Source organism: Oncorhynchus kisutch, unplaced genomic scaffold, assembly GCF_002021735.2.
Source record: "Oncorhynchus kisutch isolate 150728-3 unplaced genomic scaffold, Okis_V2 scaffold3961, whole genome shotgun sequence".
Classification (NCBI taxonomy): domain Eukaryota; kingdom Metazoa; phylum Chordata; class Actinopteri; order Salmoniformes; family Salmonidae; genus Oncorhynchus; species Oncorhynchus kisutch.
The window spans coordinates 12,706-35,406 of record NW_022265906.1 but is presented as its reverse complement, the minus strand read 5'-3'; the positions used below and the strand labels follow the sequence as shown (position 1 = coordinate 35,406).

Sequence of the window (22,701 nt, the reverse complement as noted above, 5' to 3'; positions counted from 1 at the left end):
GTCCCGTCCACTAGAAAATACGTCACACTAGCAACAGCGCATGAAATACGCATATCGCCATCTGTTGATTGGAGTTGGTAAAGCAGTAGAGGAAAATGTTTATTTTTTCTTCATTTAATTCATTAAAGAATAATATTACGTAAAGAATTACGAAGGAAACCATGTGTTGATTGATTAGTTGATAAAAAAATATGAGTGAGAAGTCAGAACATCTACTACACAACGTATTATAAATTTTTACTCAGATAAACATATGTTACATGATCCTTTTTTCAATCAGCTCCTGTATTCTCTGACATGGTGGAATAATACTGATGGAACATTCGTGAGGTAGTGACTGTTTTTAATGTCAACAGTTTTGATGACTAGTACTGTACTGGCTAAACTTTTCTAGATTTTTAAAAAATTTAAAAAATAAAAGCCAAAGAAATTCTAATCTAATTTTATTGGTCACATTCACATGTTTAGCAGATATTTATTGCGAGTGTAGCGAAAATGCTTGTGCTTCTAGTTCCGACAGTGCAGCAACATCTAGCAAGTAATATCTAACAATTCCACAACAACTACCCAATACACCCAAATCTAAGTAAAGGAATGGAATAAGAATATATAAACTTATTTTATCTTTATTTAACTTGGTTAAAGTTAAGGTTCACTGCCTTGTTCAGGGGCAGAATGACACATTTTTACCTTGTCAGCTCGAGTATTCGATCTTGCAACCTTTCGGTTACTCGTCCAATGCTCTAACCACTAGGCTACCTGCCGCCCATAAATATATGGATGAGCAATGACAGAGCGGCATAGGCAAGATGCAATAGATTGTATAAAATACAGTATTAGGTTAGTAATGCAAGATATGTCAACATTATTAAAGTGGCATTATTTAAGGGGACATTTACAAATAAAAGGTGCCAAATACAGGTTTAGTTCCAATGCTTTTCCATTGATGAGATAAGAGGTTACTGTTGCTGTCAAATTATATTTACTACTTACAGAATGAACCCAACAAGCACATTCGGTTCCTTGGGAGTTGTGGGAACATGTGTTTTTGGTTTCCCATAGGGAACGAAGCAATACATTTCCCTGCCCGGCCAGACAGAGAGTGATGCTTACCCAGCTGGCTATCCAACACTGGAACTATTCGAAGTGGTTTTATACATTTATTTCAGCTGGTGTAACTGCTAAACTGCTTGCTAACTGTACTGCATGACTGTAGTGGGTTTACTAACACGTTAGTTCTAGTAGCTATGTTGACTTGACGTTAGCTGATATGGTGACAACAATGTAGACTGTGTGTAGCGGTTAGTTGCTATCCCAGCGGGCAAACAAAGTCCTTTTGACATCTTATTCTGGGTATATTCTGGTCACGACATTATCTTGTTTTATAAGTTTTTATTTTGACCAAAAAAATATGTATTTTCCCTAACATCTTCCCAAATGACTCAAACCAGACGTCAGCTCTCATGGCATTCGTTATTTAAAACACATCTTAAAATATTACATTTTCTTTGGCACATGAACAGATAGGACTCTACCTGTGTAGAGCACATGCCCTTTACCCTTCCTGTCTCTAAAGTGCCCCTTTGGGTGGTGGCATAATTTCACCCCCAATTGCTTTCTGTATACATTGTTTAGTCGTTGTTCTGAATCCATTGCTTGCAAGTCTTCATTAAATTCTCATCTATGCTTCAGAAACGGTAGGTTGCCTGGATTATCGGTCAATATCCAAATCGTTAGCATTGGGACGCAAAGGCTAGCGCCATTATCCAGATTAGTGACAAGAAATAACTTGGATAATTTCCTTTAACTTTTTTTGTCTGACATAAACAGAGTAGGCCTACGTTCATTATCCAATATAGCATAAAGTTCAGTACTAAATACAGTTTTTCTACTGACTCATGATTGCTAGGACAAGAGGCTACCTGAGAAGTGTATGGATCATTGTCATATTTCAGATAGACCTAGTTTGGGTGGCTACTGGCTATGTGTCTAAAGATAAACAGTTGTAACATCGCACTGACTTCAATATTATGGGGAAGAAGATGTAACATATGCTGGTGAATTTATTAAGGTATTTGTGAGGAAGAAAAGTTGTTTCTGCTCTGGACTCCAGTGATGTGACATGATATATCCCTAGTTGTTTCTGCTCTGGACTCCAGTGATGTGACATGATATATCCCTAGTTGTTTCTGCTCTGGACTCCAGTGATGTGACATGATATATCCCTAGTTGTTTCTGCTCTGGACTCCAGTGATGTGACATGATATATCCCTAGTTGTTTCTGCTCTGGACTCCAGTGATGTGACATGATATATCCCTCGTTGTTTCTGCTCTGGACTCCAGTGATGTGACATGATATATCCCTCGTTGTTTCTGCTCTGGACTCCAGTGATGTGACATGATATATCCCTAGTTGTTTCTGCTCTGGACTCCAGTGATGTGACATGATATATCCCTCGTTGATATTGGCTGCTAACATGAATGAAGTTCAGCTCCAAAGGCAGGTGTAAAATGCAGTTTGTTTCCGTAGCCCGTCTTACTATGGCTGTAATGACAGGCAACATTTGGAGTTGGGTTGGATATAGTAATGGTAGGCTACAGACAATCTTATATTTTTGACTGGAATTGTGTGGGACATTGTTACTAAGTGCAGTATTTATTCAGGTTCAAAATAGTTAACAAAATTATTTTAGTCAACAGATTGTATAATTGTGCTGCTTTCCCCTTTTATTGTAATCATTTCTCAACCAGTCTGCGACCCACAGTTACAGGAAGAGGGACCTTGGACTAAAGTATACACCAGACAGACCACAGTTATAGGAAAAGGGTCCTCAGACTAAAGTATGCTCCAGACAGACCACAGTTACAGGAAAAGGGACCTCGGACTGGGGCTAAAGTATGCTCCAGACAGACCACAGTTACAAGAAAAGGGACCTCAGACTAAAGTATGCTCCAGACAGACCACAGTTACAGGAAAAGGGACCTCGGACTGGGACTAAAGTATGCTCCAGACAGACCACAGTTACAGGAAAAGGGACCTTGGACTAAAGTATGCTCCAGACAGACCACAGTTACAGGAAGAGGGACCTCAGACTGGTGATAAAGTATGCTCCAGACAGACCACAGTTATAGGAAAAGGGACCTCAGACTGGTGATAAAGTATGCTCCAGACAGGCCACAGTTACGGGAAAAGGGACCTCAGACTGGTGATAATGTATGCTCCAGACAGACCACAGTTACGGGAGAAGGGACCTCCTATTACATTATTATTATTGGGAGGTCATAAACTGGTCATATTTTGGTTTGATAGGAGTTCTAAAGTTGTCAGAAATAAGATGGCTTATTAGCAGTACCTAGGGTTAGAACCAATGTACAGGACTATTAGCAGTACCTAGGGTTAGAACCAATGTACAGGACTATTAGCAATACCTAGGGTTAGAACTAATGTACAGGACTATTAGCAGTACCTAGGGTTAGAACCAAGGTACAGGACTATTAGCAATACCTAGGGTTAGAACCATTGTACAGGACTATTAGCAGTACCTAGGGTTAGAACCAATGTACAGGACTATTAGCAATACCTAGGGTTAGAACCATTGTACAGGACTATTAGCAGTACCTAGGGTTAGAACCAATGTACAGGACTATTAGCAATACCTAGGGTTAGAACCATTGTACAGGACTATTAGCAGTACCTAGGGTTAGAACCAATGTACAGGACTATTAGCAGTACCTAGGGTTAGAACTAATGTACAGGACTATTAGCAGTACCTAGGGTTAGAACCAAGGTACAGGACTATTAGCAATACCTAGGGTTAGAACTAATGTACAGGACTATTAGCAGTACCTAGGGTTAGAACCAATGTACAGGACTATTAGCAATACCTAGGGTTAGAACCATTGTACAGGACTATTAGCAGTACCTAGGGTTAGAACCAATGTACAGGACTATTAGCAGTACCTAGGGTTAGAACCTATGTACAGGACTATTAGCAATACCTAGGGTTAGAACCAAGGTAGAGGACTATTAGCAATACCTAGGGTTAGAACCAAGGTAGAGGACTATTAGCAATACCTAGGATTAGAACCAAGGTACAGGACTATTAGCAATACCTAGGGTTAGAACCAAGGTACAGGACTATTAGCAATACCTAGGGTTAGAACTAATGTACAGGACTATTAGCAGTACCTAGGGTTAGAACCAAGGTACAGGACTATTAGCAATACCTAGGGTTAGAACTAATGTACAGGACTATTAGCAGTACCTAGGGTTAGAACCAATGTACAGGACTATTAGCAGTACCTAGGGTTAGAACCAATGTACAGGACTATTAGCAGTACCTAGGGTTAGAACCTATGTACAGGATTATTAGCAATACCTAGGGTTAGAACCAAGGTAGAGGACTATTCCTAGGGTTGGAACCAAGGTAGGGGACTATTAGCAATACCTAGGATTAGAACCAAGGTACAGGACTATTAGTAGTACCTAGGGTTAGAACCAATGTACAGGACTATTAGCAGTACCTAGGGTTAGAACCAAGGTACAGGACTATTAGCAATACCTAGGGTTAGAACCAAGGTACAGGACTATTAGCAATACCTAGGGTTAGAACTAATGTACAGGACTATTAGCAGTACCTAGGGTTAGAACCAAGGTACAGGACTATTAGCAATACCTAGGGTTAGAACTAATGTACAGGACTATTAGCAGTACCTAGGGTTAGAACCAATGTACAGGACTATTAGCAATACCTAGGGTTAGAACTAATGTACAGGACTATTAGCAGTACCTAGGGTTAGAACCAATGTACAGGACTATTAGCAGTACCTAGGGTTAGAACCAATGTACAGGACTATTAGCAATACCTAGGGTTAGAACCAAGGTAGAGGACTATTAGCAATACCTAGGGTTAGAACCAAGGTAGAGGACTATTAGCAATACCTAGGATTAGAACCAAGGTACAGGACTATTAGTAGTACCTAGGGTTAGAACCAAGGTACAGGACTATTAGTAGTACCTAGGTTTAGAACCAAGGTACAGGACTATTAGCAATACCTAGGATTAGAACCAAGGTACTCGCGTATTAGCAATTGTCCACTTCCCCAATCTTCTCGTGCAAACGCAGGGAGACAAAGATGTTCCCAACCACGTAGATTTCACCCAGAAGCTGATGGCTTAAAGCTTAATTCAACGGCCCACGTCTAATAGTTCACAGTGCACTTTTTTTTTTGCGTATGCCACCACTTTCGTTCTTCAGTAATGTTCAAAAGAAGTGAACCAAGGTACTCGCTTATTAGCAATAGAAAGAAGTGTGCAATTCATTCATGGTTCTTAGTCTCATTTAATGTATTTAATGTACATTTTATTGAACAACACGTTTGCTAAGTCGTAGACGAATATGTTTGTTACTTCGCTGTACCACAGCGCCCGATAAAGGACGATATCCATCCGGACCTTTTGGCCACCGAGGAGATTAGTGCCACTGGACCTTCTGAAATAGTAGTTGAGTAACCCTGGTGTAGAGAATCATTGTACCATCGAAACCGCTGTTAAATATATCTTAATGTATTTAATGTAAATGTTATTGAACAACACGTTTCCTAAGTCGTAGACGAATATGTTTGTTACTTCGCTGTACCACAGCGCCTGATAAAGGACGATATCCATCCGGACCCTTTGGCCACTGGACCTTCTGAAATACTAGTGGAGTACCCCTGGTGTAGAGAATCATTGTACCATCAAAACAGCTGTTAAATATATTTTCCATAACCACAAATATTGTATTTTCAGATGTTTGAAACTGGTGTACAAAACCCGAAAGTAAAAAGAAACAAAACTTCAGAACAGGAAGCAGAGAAATAGCGCACACAGAACAGAGATACCGCTTTTTCGACTTGCTTTTGACGAGAATGTAAGATCCATAACTCATATTTCTATGTGAATTTGGTCGCCCATAAAGTTACATTGTAGCTTTAAACCAACATATTCAATTTGTTTTAAAATTTAAAAAAATAAACGGTATTTTTGATTACATTCTGTACAATGTGGCATGAACAAAAACACACTCTCAGTGGTAAGGCTTCTCTCCTGTGTGTGCTCTCTCATGTCGTTTCATGCTCCCAACCTGGGTAAAACTCTTTCCACACTGGGAGCATGGGTAGGGATTTTCTCTTGTGTGTATCCTCTCATGTGTTCTTTGATGAAGTTTCAGGTTTTTTAATCCGGTAAATCTCTATCCACACTGAGAGCATTGAAAAGGCTTCTCTGCTGAATGTGTTCTTTTTTCATGGTCTTTCTTGTTCCCTGACTGGGTAAAATCCTTTCCACACTCAGAGCAGTTGCAAGGCTTCTCTCCCGTGTGTCCTCTCATGTTCTTTCGGGTTCCGGTACAATGTGCTGAGGTACCAGGTAGTAACGAGGCTATAGACAAGGAGTACTGGTACCAGGTAGTAACGAGGCTATATACAAGGAGTACCGGTACAATGTGCTGAGGTACCAGGTAGTCACGAGGCTATAGACAAGGAGTACCGGTACAATGTGCTGAGGTACCAGGTAGTCACGAGGCTATAGACAAGGAGTACTGGTACCGGTCAATGTGCTGAGGTACCAGGTAGTCACGAGGCTATAGACAAGGAATACCGGTACCGGGTCAATGTGCTGAGGTACCAGGTAGAGGTGATTGAGGTAATATGTACAGTCAAAAGTTTGGACACACCTACTCATTCAAGGGTTTTTCTTTATTTTGTACTATTTTCTACATTGTAGAATAATTGTGAAGACATCAAAACTATGAAATAACACATATGGAGTCATGTGGTAACCAAAAAAAAGTGCTCATCAAATCAAAATATATTTGAGATTTTTCCAAGTAGCCACGTTTTTCCTTGATGACAGCTTTGCACACTCTTTGCATTCTCTCAACCAGCTTCACCTGGATTGCTTTTCCACCTGGAATGCTTTTTTCAAATTCCAAGTGAATACATTTAATATTTAATGGCCAGGTCGCAATTGTAAATGAGAACTTGTTCTCAACTTGCCTACCTGGTTAAATAAAGGTGTTCTCAACTTGCCTACCTGGTTAAATAAAGGTGTTCTCAACTTGCCTACCTGGTTAAATAAAGGTAAAATAAAATAAATCAATATTTAATGTATTTTTCCAGACACAAATATGTTGCATTAATCAAATCCTTTTTACAATCAGCACCCGAGTTCTCTGACATGGTGGAATAATACTGATGTGAACATTCATGTGGTGGTCAATGTTTTTCATGTCAACATCTTATCACTGTCATCGGAACAATGTAATTTCATTTTTATACTCTTAACTTGATGTACTAGTACACAAATTAACTTAATGACAAAATGAAAAAGGTTTCAAGGTTAGAATCAATGATTCCATGGGGCTCAGTTGGTAGATCGTGGTGCTTGCAATACCCGGGTTTGTGAGTTTGATTCCCACGGGGGACCAGTACAAAAATGTATGCACTCAGTACTGTAAGTCGATCTGGATACCGCCCCAATAGATCCACAGACGATGCAATCGCCATCACACTGCCTTATCCCGTCCGGACAAAAGGAATACCTACGTCAGAACGCTGTTTCATTGACTATAGCTCGACATTCAACACCATAGTACCCTCCAAGCTCACCACTAAGCTCGAGGCCCTGGGTTTGAACCCCGCCCTGTGTAACTAGGTACTGGACTTCCTGACAGGCCGCCCCCAAGTGGTGATGGTAGGAAACAACACCACCGCTGATCCTCAACACAGGGGCCCCACAAGGGTGTGTGCTCAGCCCCCTCCTGTTCACCCATGACTGCGTGGCCATGCACACCTCTAACTCAAATCATCAAGTTTGCAGACAACACAACAGTAGTAGGCCTGATTCCCAACAATGACGAGACAGCATACAGGGAGGAAGTGAGGGCCCTGGCAGAGTGGTGCCAGGAAAATAACCTCTCCCTCAACGTCAACAAAACACAGCGTGGTGAAGGCACAGCAGAGCCTCTTCAAACTCAGGAGGCTGAAGAAATTCGGCATGACCCCAAAAGACCCTCAAACTTTTACAGGTGCACCATCGAGAGCATCCTGTCTGTAGCACCGCCTGGTACGGCAACTGCACTGCCCGCAACCGCAGAGCTCTCTAGAGGGTGGTATGGTCTACCCAACGCATCACAGGGGGAACATTGCCTGCCCTCCAGGACACCTACAGCACCCGATGTCACAGGAAGGCCAAAAATATCATCAACCACCCGAGCCACTGCCTGTTCACCCCGCTACCATCCAGAATGTCGATGTCAGTACAGATGCATCAAAGCTGGAACCGAGAGACTAAAACAGCTTCTATCTCAAGGCCATCAGACTGTTAAATAGCCCTCACTAGCCGGCTACCACCCAGATACTAAACCCTGCACCGTAGAGGCTGCTGCCCTATATACATAGACATGGAATCACTGGTCACTTTAATAACGTTTACATACTGCTTTACTCATATGTATATACTGTATTCTATTCTACTGTATTTAGTCAATGCTTTTCTCATCTCATATGTATATACTGTATTCTATTCTACTGTATTTAGTCAATGCTTTACTCATTTCATATGTATATACTGTATTCTATTCTACTGTATTTAGTCAATGCTTTACTCATTTCATATGTATATACTGTATTCTATTCTACTGTATTTAGTCAATGCTTTACTCATATGTATATACTGTATTCTATCCTACTGTATTTAGTCAATGCCACTGACATTTCTCGTCCTAATATTTATATATTCCATTCTTAGATGTGTATTGATGTGAATTGTTAGATATTACTGCACTGTTGGAGCTAGAAACACAAGCATTTTGCTACACCTACAATAACATCTGCTAAATATGTGTATGTGACCAATAAAATGTGATTTGATAAGCATCTGCTGAATGACAAACATATGAAATGTAAGAAATGCACGTTACATTTATTTTATTTCAATTGAATTTGAAAAAAGAAAATCATACAAATCTACCTGCAGTGAAGCCACTCAATATTTACATTGTATTCAGTCATCTAGCAGCCAATCCCATCCAGAGCAACCCACAACAGTAACTAGGGTCAAGCGCCACGCCAAGGGGCAAATTGACAGATCTCACACCCAGTCGAATCAGGGACCCACCAAACCAGCAACCTCTCGGGCCACCGGCCCAAGGTCCAAAACGCCAGGCCACCAACCATCCAAGACCCACACATAGCAGCCCCCTACCCCCAAAAAACCTCTCAACATTCTGGTACTCAAATGAAACTGGTATACTTACCTTATTGATGCTATTTTTGCTTCTCCACCAGTTTTGTTCCTGATCTAATCAATTTACACTTTGCAATATCCAAATCATTCATCCAATCAAATGTCTTTAGTAATATCCAAATCATATCATATCCAATAGGTCTCAAGGTTAGAATCTAGAAATGTACATTCTAATTAATCTATATAATAATTTACATTTTTAAATACCAATATTCAAATCTATACTTCATAATCAATACACATTTAAAAATATATATTTTGATTTGAGATATTATCATGTCTTAAAGAAAAACAAAAGTAACCCTGTTTTTGAGTAAGCTTTCGTATACGAGGATTTGATGTGGCATAAACCAAAACACAATATCTTAAGTCAAAAATATAAGTTAGAACACAGCGCCTGTATTCTCTCATGTGACTTCAGGTCCTCTGACAGGGAAAATGTATTTCCACACTGAGAAGATTGGAAAGGCTTCTCTCCATAGTGTCCTCGTTCATGCACTTTCAGGTTCCCTACATTTCTAAAACTCTTTCCACACTGGGAGCAGTGGAAAGGCATCTCTCCTGTTGTGTGTCATCTCATGCATTTTCAAGTTCCCTAACTAGGTAAAACTTTTCCACAGTGTGTGTCCACTCATGTGATTTCAGGTAGCCTAGCTGAGTAAATCTATTTCCACAGTCTGAGCAGTGGTAGGGCTTCTCCCCTGTGTGTGTTCTCTCATGCGTTTTCAGATTCCATAACCAAGTAAACCTCTCCGCACTGGGAGCAGTGAAAAGGCTTCTCTCCTTCTCATGTGTGTGTCATTTCATGCGTTTTCAAGGTCCCTAACTGGCTAAAGCTTTTTCCACACTGGGAGCAGCTGAAAGGCTTCCCTCCTGTGTGTGTCATCTCATGCATTTTCAGGTTCCATGAATGGGTAAAACTTTTCCCACACAAGGAGCAGTGGAATGGTTGTTCTCCTGGGTGTATTCTCTCGTGATCTCTCAGATGCGCTGACTGAATAAATCTCTTTCCACATTGGTCACATTGGAAAGGCCTCTCTACTAAGTGCGTTCTCTCATGTTTTTTCAGGTCCCCAGATGAGAAAAATTCTTTTCCACACTGGGAGCATAGATATGGCTTCTTTCCAGTGTGTGTTCTTTCATGCAGTTTTAGATTGCCCGAGTGTCCAAAACCCTTTCCACACTGGGAGCATAGATATGGCTTCTCTCCAGTGTGTGTTCTTTCATGCACTTTTAGATGCCCTGAGAGTCTAAAACCCTTTCCACACTGGGAGCATTGATATGGCTTCTCTCCTGTATGTATCATCTCATGCGTTTTCAGGTTCCCCGAGTGTCTAAAACACTTTCCACACTGGGAGCAGTGGTGTGGTCTTGCTGGTTTGGTCTTCTGTGGGTCTGGTTCCCCTGAAGGACTTTTCCTTCTGTGAGAGTCTGGTCTTTCACCTGCTGAAGACAAACAGAATATTTGGTTAAACAGAGAGACCTGAAAGAAACCTCTACATCAGTGGTTCCTAAATGTTTTATAGTCTCGTACCCCTTCAAAACATTTGACCTCCAGCTGCGAATCCTCCTCTTAGCACCAGGGTCAGCGCAGTCTCAAATGTTTTTCAAACTCTCAAATCATTGTAAGCCTGCCACACACACACTATACGATACATTTATTAAACATAAGAATGAGTTTGTCGCAACCCGACTCGTGGGAAGTGACAAAGAGCTGTTGTAGTACCAGGGCACAAATAATAATAATCAATAATGTTGTACTTTATTTAACCATCTCACATAGAAAACTGTATTTGTTCATCGAAAATATAGTAACTCACCACAGATTAATGAGAAGGGTGTGAATAACTCACCACAGATTAATGAGAAGGGTGTGAATAACTCACCACAGATTAATGAGAAGGGTGTGAATAACTCACCACAGATTAATGAGAAGGGTGTGAATAACTCACCACAGATTAATGAGAAGGGTGTGAATAACTCACCACAGATTAATGAGAAGGGTGTGAATAACTCACCACAGATTAATGAGAAGGGTGTGAATAACTCACCACAGATTAATGAGAAGGGTGTGAATAACTCACCACAGATTAATGAGAAGGGTGTGAATAACTCACCACAGATTAATGAGAAGGGTGTGAATAACTCACCACAGATTAATGAGAAGGGTGTGAATAACTCACCACAGATTAATGAGAAGGGTGTGAATAACTCACCACAGATTAATGAGAAGGGTGTGAATAACTCACCACAGGTTAATGAGAAGGGTGTGAATAACTCACCACAGATTAATGAGAAGGGTGTGAATAACTCACCACAGATTAATGAGAAGGGTGTGAATAACTCACCACAGATTAATGAGAAGGGTGTGAATAACTCACCACAGGTTAATGAGAAGGGTGTGAATAACTCACCACAGATTAATGAGAAGGGTGTGAATAACTCACCACAGATTAATGAGAAGGGTGTGAATAACTCACCACAGATTAATGAGAAGATTAATGAGAAGGGTGTGAAGGGTGTGAATAACTCACCACAGATTAATGAGAAGGGTGTGCTTGAAAGGACGTACATAACTCTGCAATGTTGGGTTGTATTGGAGAGAGCCACAGTCTTAAAATCATTTTCCACACACAGTCTGTGCCTGTATTTAGTTATCGTGCTCGTGAGGGCCGAGAATCCACTCTCACATAGGTACGTGGTTGCAAAGGGCATTAACAGTGCTTTTTTTTTTTGCCAAGGCAGGATACTCAGAGCGCAGCCCAATCCAGAAATCTGGCAGTGGCTTCTGATTAAATTACATTTTCACAGAACCGCTTGTTGCAATTTCGATGAGGCTCCTTCGTTCAGATATCGGTAAGTGGACTGGAGGCAGGGCATGAAAGGGATAACCAATCCAGTTGTTTGTGTCATCCATTTTGGGAAATGTGAAGATATATATATAAAAATGTGAATCACATTTTTATTTAGAATACCCTTTGGGGAATAACTGCTCTACATGATAAAGCTGTCTTCTACAAGGTTTAATCTAGACTAGTTCCCCTCAATAAAATGACTCATCTTCAAGACCCTGGTGCTTGGTTACGGAGCAGTAAGGGGGGGACTGCTCCTCCTCCTTCCAATATCTTGACTTCACCAAGAAGTTAAAGGAAAACAAAGTCAAGATATTGGAAGGAGGAGGAGCAGTCCCCCCCTTACTGCTCCGTAACCAAGCACCAGGGTCTTGAAGATGAGTCATTTTATTGAGGGGATCTAGTCTAGATTAAACCTTGGGGGGGTGTAGTATTGAGTAGCTTGGATGAATAAGGTGCCCAAAGTAAACCTTCTGCTACTTAGCCATAAAAGCTAGAATATGCATTTCTAAAACTGTTTGAATGATGTCTGTGAGTATAACAGAACTCATATGGCAGGCGAAAACCTGAGAAAAAAATCCAACCAGGAAGTGGGAAATCTGAGGTTTGTAGTTTTTCAACTCAGCCCCTATTGAAGATACAGTGGGATATTGGTCATGTTGCACTTCTTAAGGCTTCCACTATATGTCAACTGTCTTTAGAAACTTGTTTGAGGCTTCTACTATAAAAGGAGGGGCTCATAAGAGCTGTTTGAGTCAGTGGTCTGGCAGAGTGCCACGGGCTCGTGACGCGTGGTCATGAGTTAGCTCCCATTCCATTGGTTTTCTACAGAAAAAAATAATTCTCCGGTTGGAACATTATTGAAGATTTATGTTAAAAACATCCTAAAGATTGATTCTATACATCGTTTGACATGTTTCTATGGATTGTAATGGAACTTTTTGACATTTCGTCTGCTCCTAGTGAACGCGCTTCATGAATTTGGATTGGTTTACAAAATGCGCTAACAAAAGTAGCTATTTGGACAAACATTTATTGTGGAACTGGGATTCCTGGGAGTGCATTCTGATGAAGATCAAAGTTAAGTGAATATTTATAATGCTATTTCTGACTAATGTTGACTGCGCAACATGGCGGATATTTCTCTGGCTGGTTTGGGCTCTGAGCGCCGTTCTCAGATTATACTTTTTCGGTAAAGTTTTTTTGAAATCTGACACAGCGGTTGCATTAAGGAGAAGTTTATCTAAAGTTCCATGTATAATAGTTTATCTTTTATTAATGTTTATTATGAGTATTTCTGTGAATTGATGTGGCTCTCTCCATAATCACCGCATGTTTTGGAACTACTGAACATAACACGCCAATGTAAAAGGAGATTTTTGGATATTAATATGCACTTTATCGAACAAAACATACATGCATTGTGTAACATGAAGCTCTATGAGTGTGATCTGATGAAGATCATCAAAGGTTAGTGATTCATTTGATCTATATTTCTGCTTTTTGTGACTCCACTCTTTGGCTGGAAAAATGGCTGTATTTTTCTGTGACTTGGTGGTGACCTAACATAATCGTTTGTGGTGCTTTCACTGTAAAGCCTTTTTGAAATCAGACACTGTGGCTGGATTAATGAGAATTTTATCTTTAAAATGGTGTAAAATACTTGTATGCTTGAGGAATTTTAATTATGAAATGTTGTTGTTTTGAATTTGGCACCCTGCACTTTCACTGGCTGTTGGCGGGGTGGGACGCTACCGTCCCGAATATTCCAGAGCGGTTAAGCCATTTTGCCACAACTTTGGGAGTCTGCTAAATGACTCAGTACAGTAAGTATCTGGATCAGAGAGTCTGCTAAATGACTCAGTACTGTAAGTCTCTGGATCAGAGAGTCTGCTAAATGACTCAGTACTGTAAGTCTCTGGATCAGTGTCTTCTAAATGACTCAGTACTGTAAGTCTCTGGATCAGAGAGTCTTCTAAATGACTCAGTACTGTAAGTCTCTGGATCAGAGAGTCTGCTAAATAACTCAGTACTGCAAGTCTCTGGATCAGAGAGTCTGCTAAATGGCTGAAATGTAAATATTGAACAGCAGAGTGCGTCATCACAGAGTGGCTGTAGTGTTAAAGTGATAATACCAAATGCTAACCTCTCCTGTTATTGTAATGGTGAGAGGTTAGCATGTCTTGGGGGTATGATATATAAATACTAACCTCTCCTGTTATTGTAATGGTGAGAGGTTAGCATGTCTTGGGGGTATGATATATATATATAAATGCTAACCTCTCCTGTTATTGTAATGGTGAGAGGTTAGCATGTCTTGGGGGTATGATATATATAGAATGCTAACCTCTCCCGTTATTGTAATGGTGAGAGGTTAGCATGTCTTGGGGGTATGATATTTAAGTGATAATACCAGAGTAGCCAGTGTTTAGAGGATATATTTTAGCACAGGTGTTCTGCCTCGGGCCACCCAACCGTGCCAATATATCCTCCAAAACACTGGCTTCCAAGGCATTATCACTTCTAAACGACAGGTTAGCAACATATTCAAATAATGAGTGATATATTTTTCCTTAAACGTTATTTTAAAGAAATTATTTCATACCATTTCATCCCTCCATGAGATATAGTCCTGACAAAAAATCTAGGGTTGCTACCCATGGCAGTTAGGTTGCTAGAGATGCGCCCCAATCGTGAAATCTTTTTGTTCTCTATCTATGGACGCAACCCAGTAGTTTGTTTTAAAAGGGTCCCGTTGCCAATTGCCATGCTGGCTGGCATCCCTCTTATCCCTTGCTTGCTAGCTAGCCATCTACAGCTAACACTGTCACATCAAACAATGTATCCAGAATAACAGCAAAAGTAGCCGTATTTGCCTTTAAGCTGTTTGAACAAAAATATAAAAAGCAACATAATCCATCCACCTGACAGGTGTGGCATATCAAGAAGCTGATTAAACAGCATGATCATTACAGAGGTGCACCTTGTGCTGGGGACAATAAAAAAGCAACATAATCCATCCACCTGACAGGTGTGGCATATCAAGAAGCTGATTAAACAGCATGATCATTACAGAGGTGCACCTTGTGCTGGGGACAATAAAAAAGCAACATAATCCATCCACCTGACAGGTGTGGCATATCAAGAAGCTGATTAAACAGCATGATCATTACAGAGGTGCACCTTGTGCTGGGGACAATAAAAAAGCAACATAATCCATCCACCTGACAGGTGTGGCATATCAAGAAGCTGATTAAACAGCATGATCATTACAGAGGTGCACCTTGTGCTGGGGACAATAAAAAAAGCAACATAATCCATCCACCTGACAGGTGTGGCATATCAAGAAGCTGATTAAACAGCATGATCATTACAGAGGTGCACCTTGTGCTGGGGACAATAAAAAAGCAACATAATCCATCCACCTGACAGGTGTGGCATATCAAGAAGCTGATTAAACAGCATGATCATTACAGAGGTGCACCTTGTGCTGGGGACAATAAAAAAGCAACATAATCCATCCACCTGACAGGTGTGGCATATCAAGAAGCTGATTAAACAGCATGATCATTACAGAGGTGCACCTTGTGCTGGGGACAATAAAAAAGCAACATAATCCATCCACCTGACAGGTGTGGCATATCAAGAAGCTGATTAAACAGCATGATCATTACAGAGGTGCGCCTTGTGCTGTGGACTATAAAAAGGTCACTCTAAAATGTGCAGTTGTGTCACAGAGCACAATGCCACAGATGTCTCAAGTTGAGGGAACTTGCAATTGTCATGATGACGGGCAGAAAGTCCATAACAGCTGTTAGAGAATTAAATGTTAATTTCTCTACAATAAACCGTCTCCAACTTCATTTTAGAAAACATGGCAGTGTGCCCAACCCGGCCTCATAACCGCAGACCATGTGTAACCAAGCCAGCCCAGGATCTCCACATCCAGCGTGATCGTCTGAGGCCAGTCACCCAGACAGCTGTTGAAACTGTGTTTTTTTTTCCACAACCGAACAATTTCTGCACAAACTGTCAGAAACCGCCGCAGAGAAGCTCATCTGTGTGTGCATCGTCCTCACCAGGGTCTTGACCTGACTGTAGTTCGGTGTTGTAACAGACTTCAGTGGGCCACTGGAGAAGTGTGCTCAATGTTTGAATCCCGGGTTTCAACTGTACCAGGCAGTTGGCAGAAAGCATGTATGGTGTCGTGTGAGCGAGCGGTTTGCTGATGTCATCGTTGTGGACAGAGTGCCCCATGGTGGCAGTGGGGTTGTGACAGTGGGCAAGCGTCAGATACAGATAACGAACAATTGCATTTTTATCAACGGCAATTTGAATGTACATTGACATTGGCTCGACTTGTACGACAGTGTTCCACTTCCTGCCAATATCCAGCAACTTCGCACAGCCATTGAAGAGGAGTGGGGCAACATTCCACAATCAACATCCTGATCATATGAGAAGGACATGTGTCGTGCTGCTTGAGACAATTGGTGGTCATAACAGATACTGACTGGTTTTCTGATCCACACCCCTACCTTAAAAAAATGCAAAATAATTTAAAAGGTACACTACATGACTTTTGGTCATGTAGTGTACCTTTTTTTAAATGTTTATTTTAATTTTTTAAAATATGTAATCATTTCATTACAAAAAAAATAATATTTTTTTAAAAGGTACACTACATGACCAAAAGTATGTCGACACCTGCTTGTCGAACGTCTAATTCCAAACTCATGGCCATTAATATGGAGTTTTCCCCCCCTTTTTGCTGCTATGTCAGGATATCTATTGAAATGATTACACATGTCAGGATATCTATTGAAATGATTACACATGTCAGGATATCTATTGAAATGATTACACATGTCAGGATATCTATTGAAATGATTACACATGTCAGGATATCTATTGAAATTATTACACATGTCAGGATATCTATTGAAATGATGCATTTGGGGAGAAATACAGATCCCTAAATGATCAAGTAATAAATACCAAAATCATGGGCATTAATATGGAGTTGGTCCCCCCCTGTGATGCTATTACAGCCTCCACTATTCTGGGAAGGCGTTCTACTAGATGTTGGAACATTGCTGCGGGGACTTGCTTCTATTCAGCCACAAGAGCATTTGTGAGGTCGGGCACTGATGTTGGACGATTAGGCCTGGCTCGCAGTCGGCGTTCCAATTTTTTAAAATTTCACCTTTATTTAACCAGGTAGGCTAGTTGAGAACAAGTTCTCATTTGCAACTGCGACCTGGCCAAGATGAAGCATAGCAGTGTGAACAGACAACAGAGTTACACATGGAGTAAACAATTAACAAGTCAATAACACAGTAGAAAAAAAGGGGAGTCTATATACATTGTGTGCAAAAGGCATGAGGTAGGAGAATAATTACAATTTTGCAGATTAACACTGATCACATGATCAGATGGTCATGTACAGGTAGAGATATTGGTGTGCAAAAGAGCAGAAAAGTAAATAAATAAAAACAGTATGGGGATGAGGTAGGTAAAAATGGGTGGGCTATTTACCGATAGACTACTGGTGGGTGGTTTAAGGTGCTTTAGTGACAAAACGGATGGCACTGTGATAAACTGCATCCAGTTTGCTGAGTAGAGTGTTGGAAGCAATTTTGTAAATGACATCGCCGAAGTCGAGGATCGGTAGGATAGTCAGTTTTACTAGGGTAAGTTTGGCGGCGTGAGTGAAGGAGGCTTTGTTGCGGAATAGAAAGCAGACTCTTGATTTGATTTTCGATTGGAGATGTTTGATATGAGTCTGGAAGGAGAGTTTACAGTCTAGCCAGACACCTAGGTACTTATAGATGTCCACATATTCAAGGTCGGAACCATCCAGGGTGGTGATGCTGATCGGGCGTGCGGGTGCAGGCAGCGAACGGTTGAAAAGCATGCATTTGGTTTTACTAGCGTTTAAGAGCAGTTGGAGGCCACGGAAGGAGTGTTGTATGGCATTGAAGCTCGTTTGGAGGTTAGATAGCACAGTGTCCAAGGACGGGACGGAAGTATATAGAATGGTGTCGTCTACGTAGAGGTGGATCAGGGAATCGCCCGCAGCAAGAGCAACATCATTGATATATACAACCAAAAGGTGTTCGATAGGGTTGAGGTCAGGGCTATGTGCAGGCCAGTCAAGTTCTTCCACACCAATCTCGACAAACCCTTTCTATATCGACGTCGCTTTGTGCACGAGGACATTGTCATGCTGAAACAGAAAAGGGCATTCCCCAAAATGTTGCCACAAATCGGAAGCACAGAATCATCTAGAATGTCATTGTATGCTGTAGCAATTAAGATCTCCCTTCACTGGAACTAAGGGGCCTAGTACAAACCATGAAAAACAGCCCCAGAACATTATTCCTCCTCCACCAAAAACTTTACAGTTGGCACTATGAATTGGGACAAGTAGCGACTCCTGGCATCCGCCAAACCCAGATTCGTATATCAGACTGCCAGACGGTGAAGCGTGATTCGTCACTCCAGAGAATGCGTTTCCACTGTACCAGAGTCCAAAGCCAGCAAGCTTCACACCACTCCAGCCGACGCTTGGCATTGCGCATGGTGATCTTAGGCTTGTGTGCGGCAGCTGGGCCATGGAAACCCTTTTCATGAAGCTCCCGACGAACAGTTATTGTGCTGACATTTCTTCCAGAGGCAGTTTGGAACTGGGTAGTGAGCGTTGCAACCGAGGACAGACTATATATTTTTTTTTACACACTACGAGCTTCAGAGGACCCGTTCTGTGAGCTTTGTAACGGAGGACAGACGATTTCTTACATGCTACGAGCTTCAGCGGTCCCGTTCTGTGAGCTTTTGTGGACTACCACTTCGCAGCTGAGCCATTGTTGCGCCTAGATTTTTTCACACTTCATAATAACAGCACTGACAGTTGACTGGGGCAGCTCTAGCAGGGCAGAAATTTGACCGACTGACTTATTGGAAAAGTGGCATCCTATGACAGTGCCACATTGAAGGTCACTGAGCTCTTCAGTAAGGTCATTCTACTGCCAATGTTTGTGTGTGTGTGGAGATTGCATGGCTGTGTGCTCGAGTTTATTCACCTGTCAGCAACGGGTGTGGCTGAAATAGCCGAATCCACTCATTTGAAGGGTTGTCCACAGATAGTGTAGCTACTCTAGTGAAAATGGGCTTCTATAAAGTGGTTCAACAATCTTGGGCAGATGGCCAAGTTCCACATTTTTATTGTCACGTGCACTAATATAGCGAAATGCCTTTCTTGCTTAATGTTTCCCCCAAATGTTTTATTGCATTTTATTCATGCTGGCTTTGGCAGGCTACCTGAGACATGAAACCGATAGCTGGGAGGGCAGACAGGCTACCTGAGACATGAAACCGATAGCTGGGAGGGCAGACAGGCTACCTGAGACATGAAACCGATAGCTGGGAGGGCAGACAGGCTACCTGAGACATGAAACCGATAGCTGGGAGGGCAGACAGGCTACCTGAGACATGAAACCGATAGCTGGGAGGGCAGACAGGCTACCTGAGACATGAAACCGATAGCTGGGAGGGCAGACAGGCTACCTGAGACATGAAACCGATACCTGAGAGGGCAGACAGGCTACCTGAGACATGAAACCGATAGCTGAGAGGGCAGACAGGCTACCTGAGACATGAAACCGATAGCTGGGAGGGCAGACAGGCTACCTGAGACATGAAACCGATAGCTGGGAGGGCAGACAGGCTACCTGAGACATGAAACCGATAGCTGGGAGGGCAGACAGGCTACCTGAGACATGAAACAGACAGGCTGGGCTGAGACATGAAACTGATAGCTGGGAGGGCAGACCGGCAAATTGGTCATTAATACATTTGTCGACAGCCTAAATGGGTATTGGAAACACTTCAACCTCTACATTCTCATTAGACACCGTGTTTTTACGAAAAAATGATTTGTATTTTAGGTGAGATGTCATTACGTTTTTTTAATTTTTATTTTTTAAATCGACAGGAGCACCCTATAGCAGGCAACTGTCGCATCTATTTTCTAGTGAGATTGGAACCTATGATCTCCTGTTCTCTACCCGTAGAATTAGTCCACTGCGCCATCAGGGCGGAGCTAGAACACAACGTTTTATATTTGGATTATTTAAAATTTGAGAATGGTTACATACCGGGGTCTCCAGCCCCCATCCCGTAGCTGTTTACCAAAACAAGCTTTGGGCCAGTAACTGAAACGTCGCTGGTTCGATTCCCTGAGCCAACTAGGTGAATCATCTGTCGATGTGCCCGTGAGCAAGTCACTTAACAATAATTGCTCCTGTCAGTGGTTCTGGATAAGAGCCTCTGCTAAATGACTAAAATTGGGTTTTTTTTTAAGTGTCATGGCGGACATTTTGTTGTTTGACAAGGTTTTGCTCCTGTTTTTAAAATAGTACTCACTGGTGTTAATCAGATCTCCAGTCTCGTCCTCTTTCACTCTGGAAGCTTCTTCATCGCCTTTCACTGTGACATCCTTCTCTTCCTCCTCTTCTTTCACGACAATATTAAGCCACAGACCCTGTTTCTCGGTCCAGCAGACGTCCTCTTCTTTAGCAGGCGGAGAGTACCTTGGTGAGCTCATGGTCAGGGATTTTAGCTAGCTAGTTAGCATAAGCGACTAGCCTTGTGCTAAGTTAGCTAACTAACAATGTAAATACGGGGTGGTGGACTTGGTTAACTAGTAGATACGACAGACGTGTGTTTAAAACACAATGACTAATATACACCGAAAACGTCTGAAGAGCTCCAACGTTTCGGCTATGTTGGCTAGCAAGATACCGAGGTGGCTGATTAGCTGTTGAAGAAGAAGCGTCCCGTCCACTACATTTAATGCCACGTCACGCTCCGGCAGCATCGCCTGTAAAACGCATATCGCCATCTGCTGACTGGAGTGGGACGGGTAATGCAGTTTCAGGAAATATTTAATACAATTTTTCATGTTGGTCTTTTGATCAATCACATGTAATATTTTAAGAATTTGATATTTTTCAGAGCTGATTTGTTAGGTCCCCCAAAAATATCTGAAATGGTCTGCCTTTGTAAACAGCCTACTGCTCCTACATGGTGTAACAATACATTATGTATATAATGAACAGACTAGGGCTATACTGCTCCTACATGGTGTAACAATACATCATGTAGATGTATATAATGGACAGACTAGGTCTATACTGCTCCTACATGGTGTAACAATACATCATGTATATAATGAACAGACTAGGTCTATACTGCTCCTACATGGTGTAACAATACATCATGTATATAATGAACAGACTAGGTCTATACTGCTCCTACATGGTGTAACAATACATCATGTATATAATGAACAGACTAGGTCTATACTGCTCCTACATGGTGTAACAATACATTATGTATATAATGAACAGACTAGGGCTATACTGCTCCTACATGGTGTAACAATACATCATGTAGATGTATATAATGAACAGACTAGGGCTATACTGCTCCTACATGGTGTAACAATACATCATGTAGATGTATATAATGAACAGACTAGGTCTATACTGCTCCTACATGGTGTAACAATACATTATGTATATAATGAACAGACTAGGGCTATACTGCTCCTACATGGTGTAACAATACATCATGTAGATGTATATAATGAACAGACTAGGTCTATACTGCTCCTACATGGTGTAACAATACATTATGTATATAATGAACAGACTAGGGCTATACTGCTCCTACATGGTGTAACAATACATCATGTAGATGTATATAATGAACAGACTAGGGCTATACTGCTCCTACATGGTGTAACAATACATCATGTAGATGTATATAATGAACAGACTAGGGCTATACTGCTCCTACATAGTGTAACAATACATCATGTATATGTATATAATGAACAGACTAGGGCTATACTGCTCCTACATGGTGTAACAATACATCATGTAGATGTATATAATGAACAGACTAGGGCTATACTGCTCCTACATGGTGTAACAATACATCATGTAGATGTATATAATGAACAGACTAGGGCTATACTGCTCCTACATGGTGTAACAATACATCATGTAGATGTATAAAATGAACAGACTAGGTCTATACTGCTCCTACATGGTGTAACAATACATCATGTATATAATGAACAGACTAGGGCTATACTGCTCCTACATGGTGTAACAATACATACAGCCACTGCAACATTTTCAGTTTCTCTGGTTTTACTATTTATAGGTTCGTGTTTGGGTAAAATGAACATTTCTCCCAAATTACAAATAAAAATATTCTAATTTAGAGCATTTATTTGCAGAAAATGACAACTAGTCAAAATAACAAAAAAAAAGATGCAGTGTTGTCAGACCTCGAATAATGCAAAGAAAATAAGTTCATATTCATTTTTAAAACAACACAATACTAATGTTTTCTTCACTTAGGAAGAGTTCGGAAATCACTTTTTTTTTTTTTCAATATTTGGTGGAATAACCCTGATTTTCAATCACAGCTTACATGCGTCTTGGCATCCAGGTCGCAATTGTAAATGAGAACTTGTTCTCAACT

The 22,701-nt window shown here is 41.2% G+C and overlaps 1 protein-coding gene across 2 annotated transcripts; it reads right to left on the bottom strand.

Moving 5' to 3' along the window:
- Positions 1-8,953: 8,953 nt before the first annotated feature.
- Positions 8,954-20,999, bottom strand: LOC109876557 (zinc finger protein 239-like). Of its 2 annotated transcripts, none has more exons than XM_031821336.1 (2): positions 20,569-20,999; positions 8,954-10,735 (listed from the first exon to the last, which is right to left on the bottom strand). In XM_031821336.1, the coding sequence occupies exons 1-2, from the start codon at positions 20,747-20,749 to the stop codon at positions 10,077-10,079; spliced, it is 840 nt and encodes a 279-aa protein (XP_031677196.1). In that variant the 5' UTR covers positions 20,750-20,999; the 3' UTR covers positions 8,954-10,076. The 2 variants fall into 2 exon arrangements, with proteins under 2 accessions (XP_031677196.1, XP_020324552.2); XM_020468963.2 differs by having other exon boundaries at positions 8,954-10,732; positions 20,569-20,995.
- Positions 21,000-22,701: the final 1,702 nt, after the last annotated feature.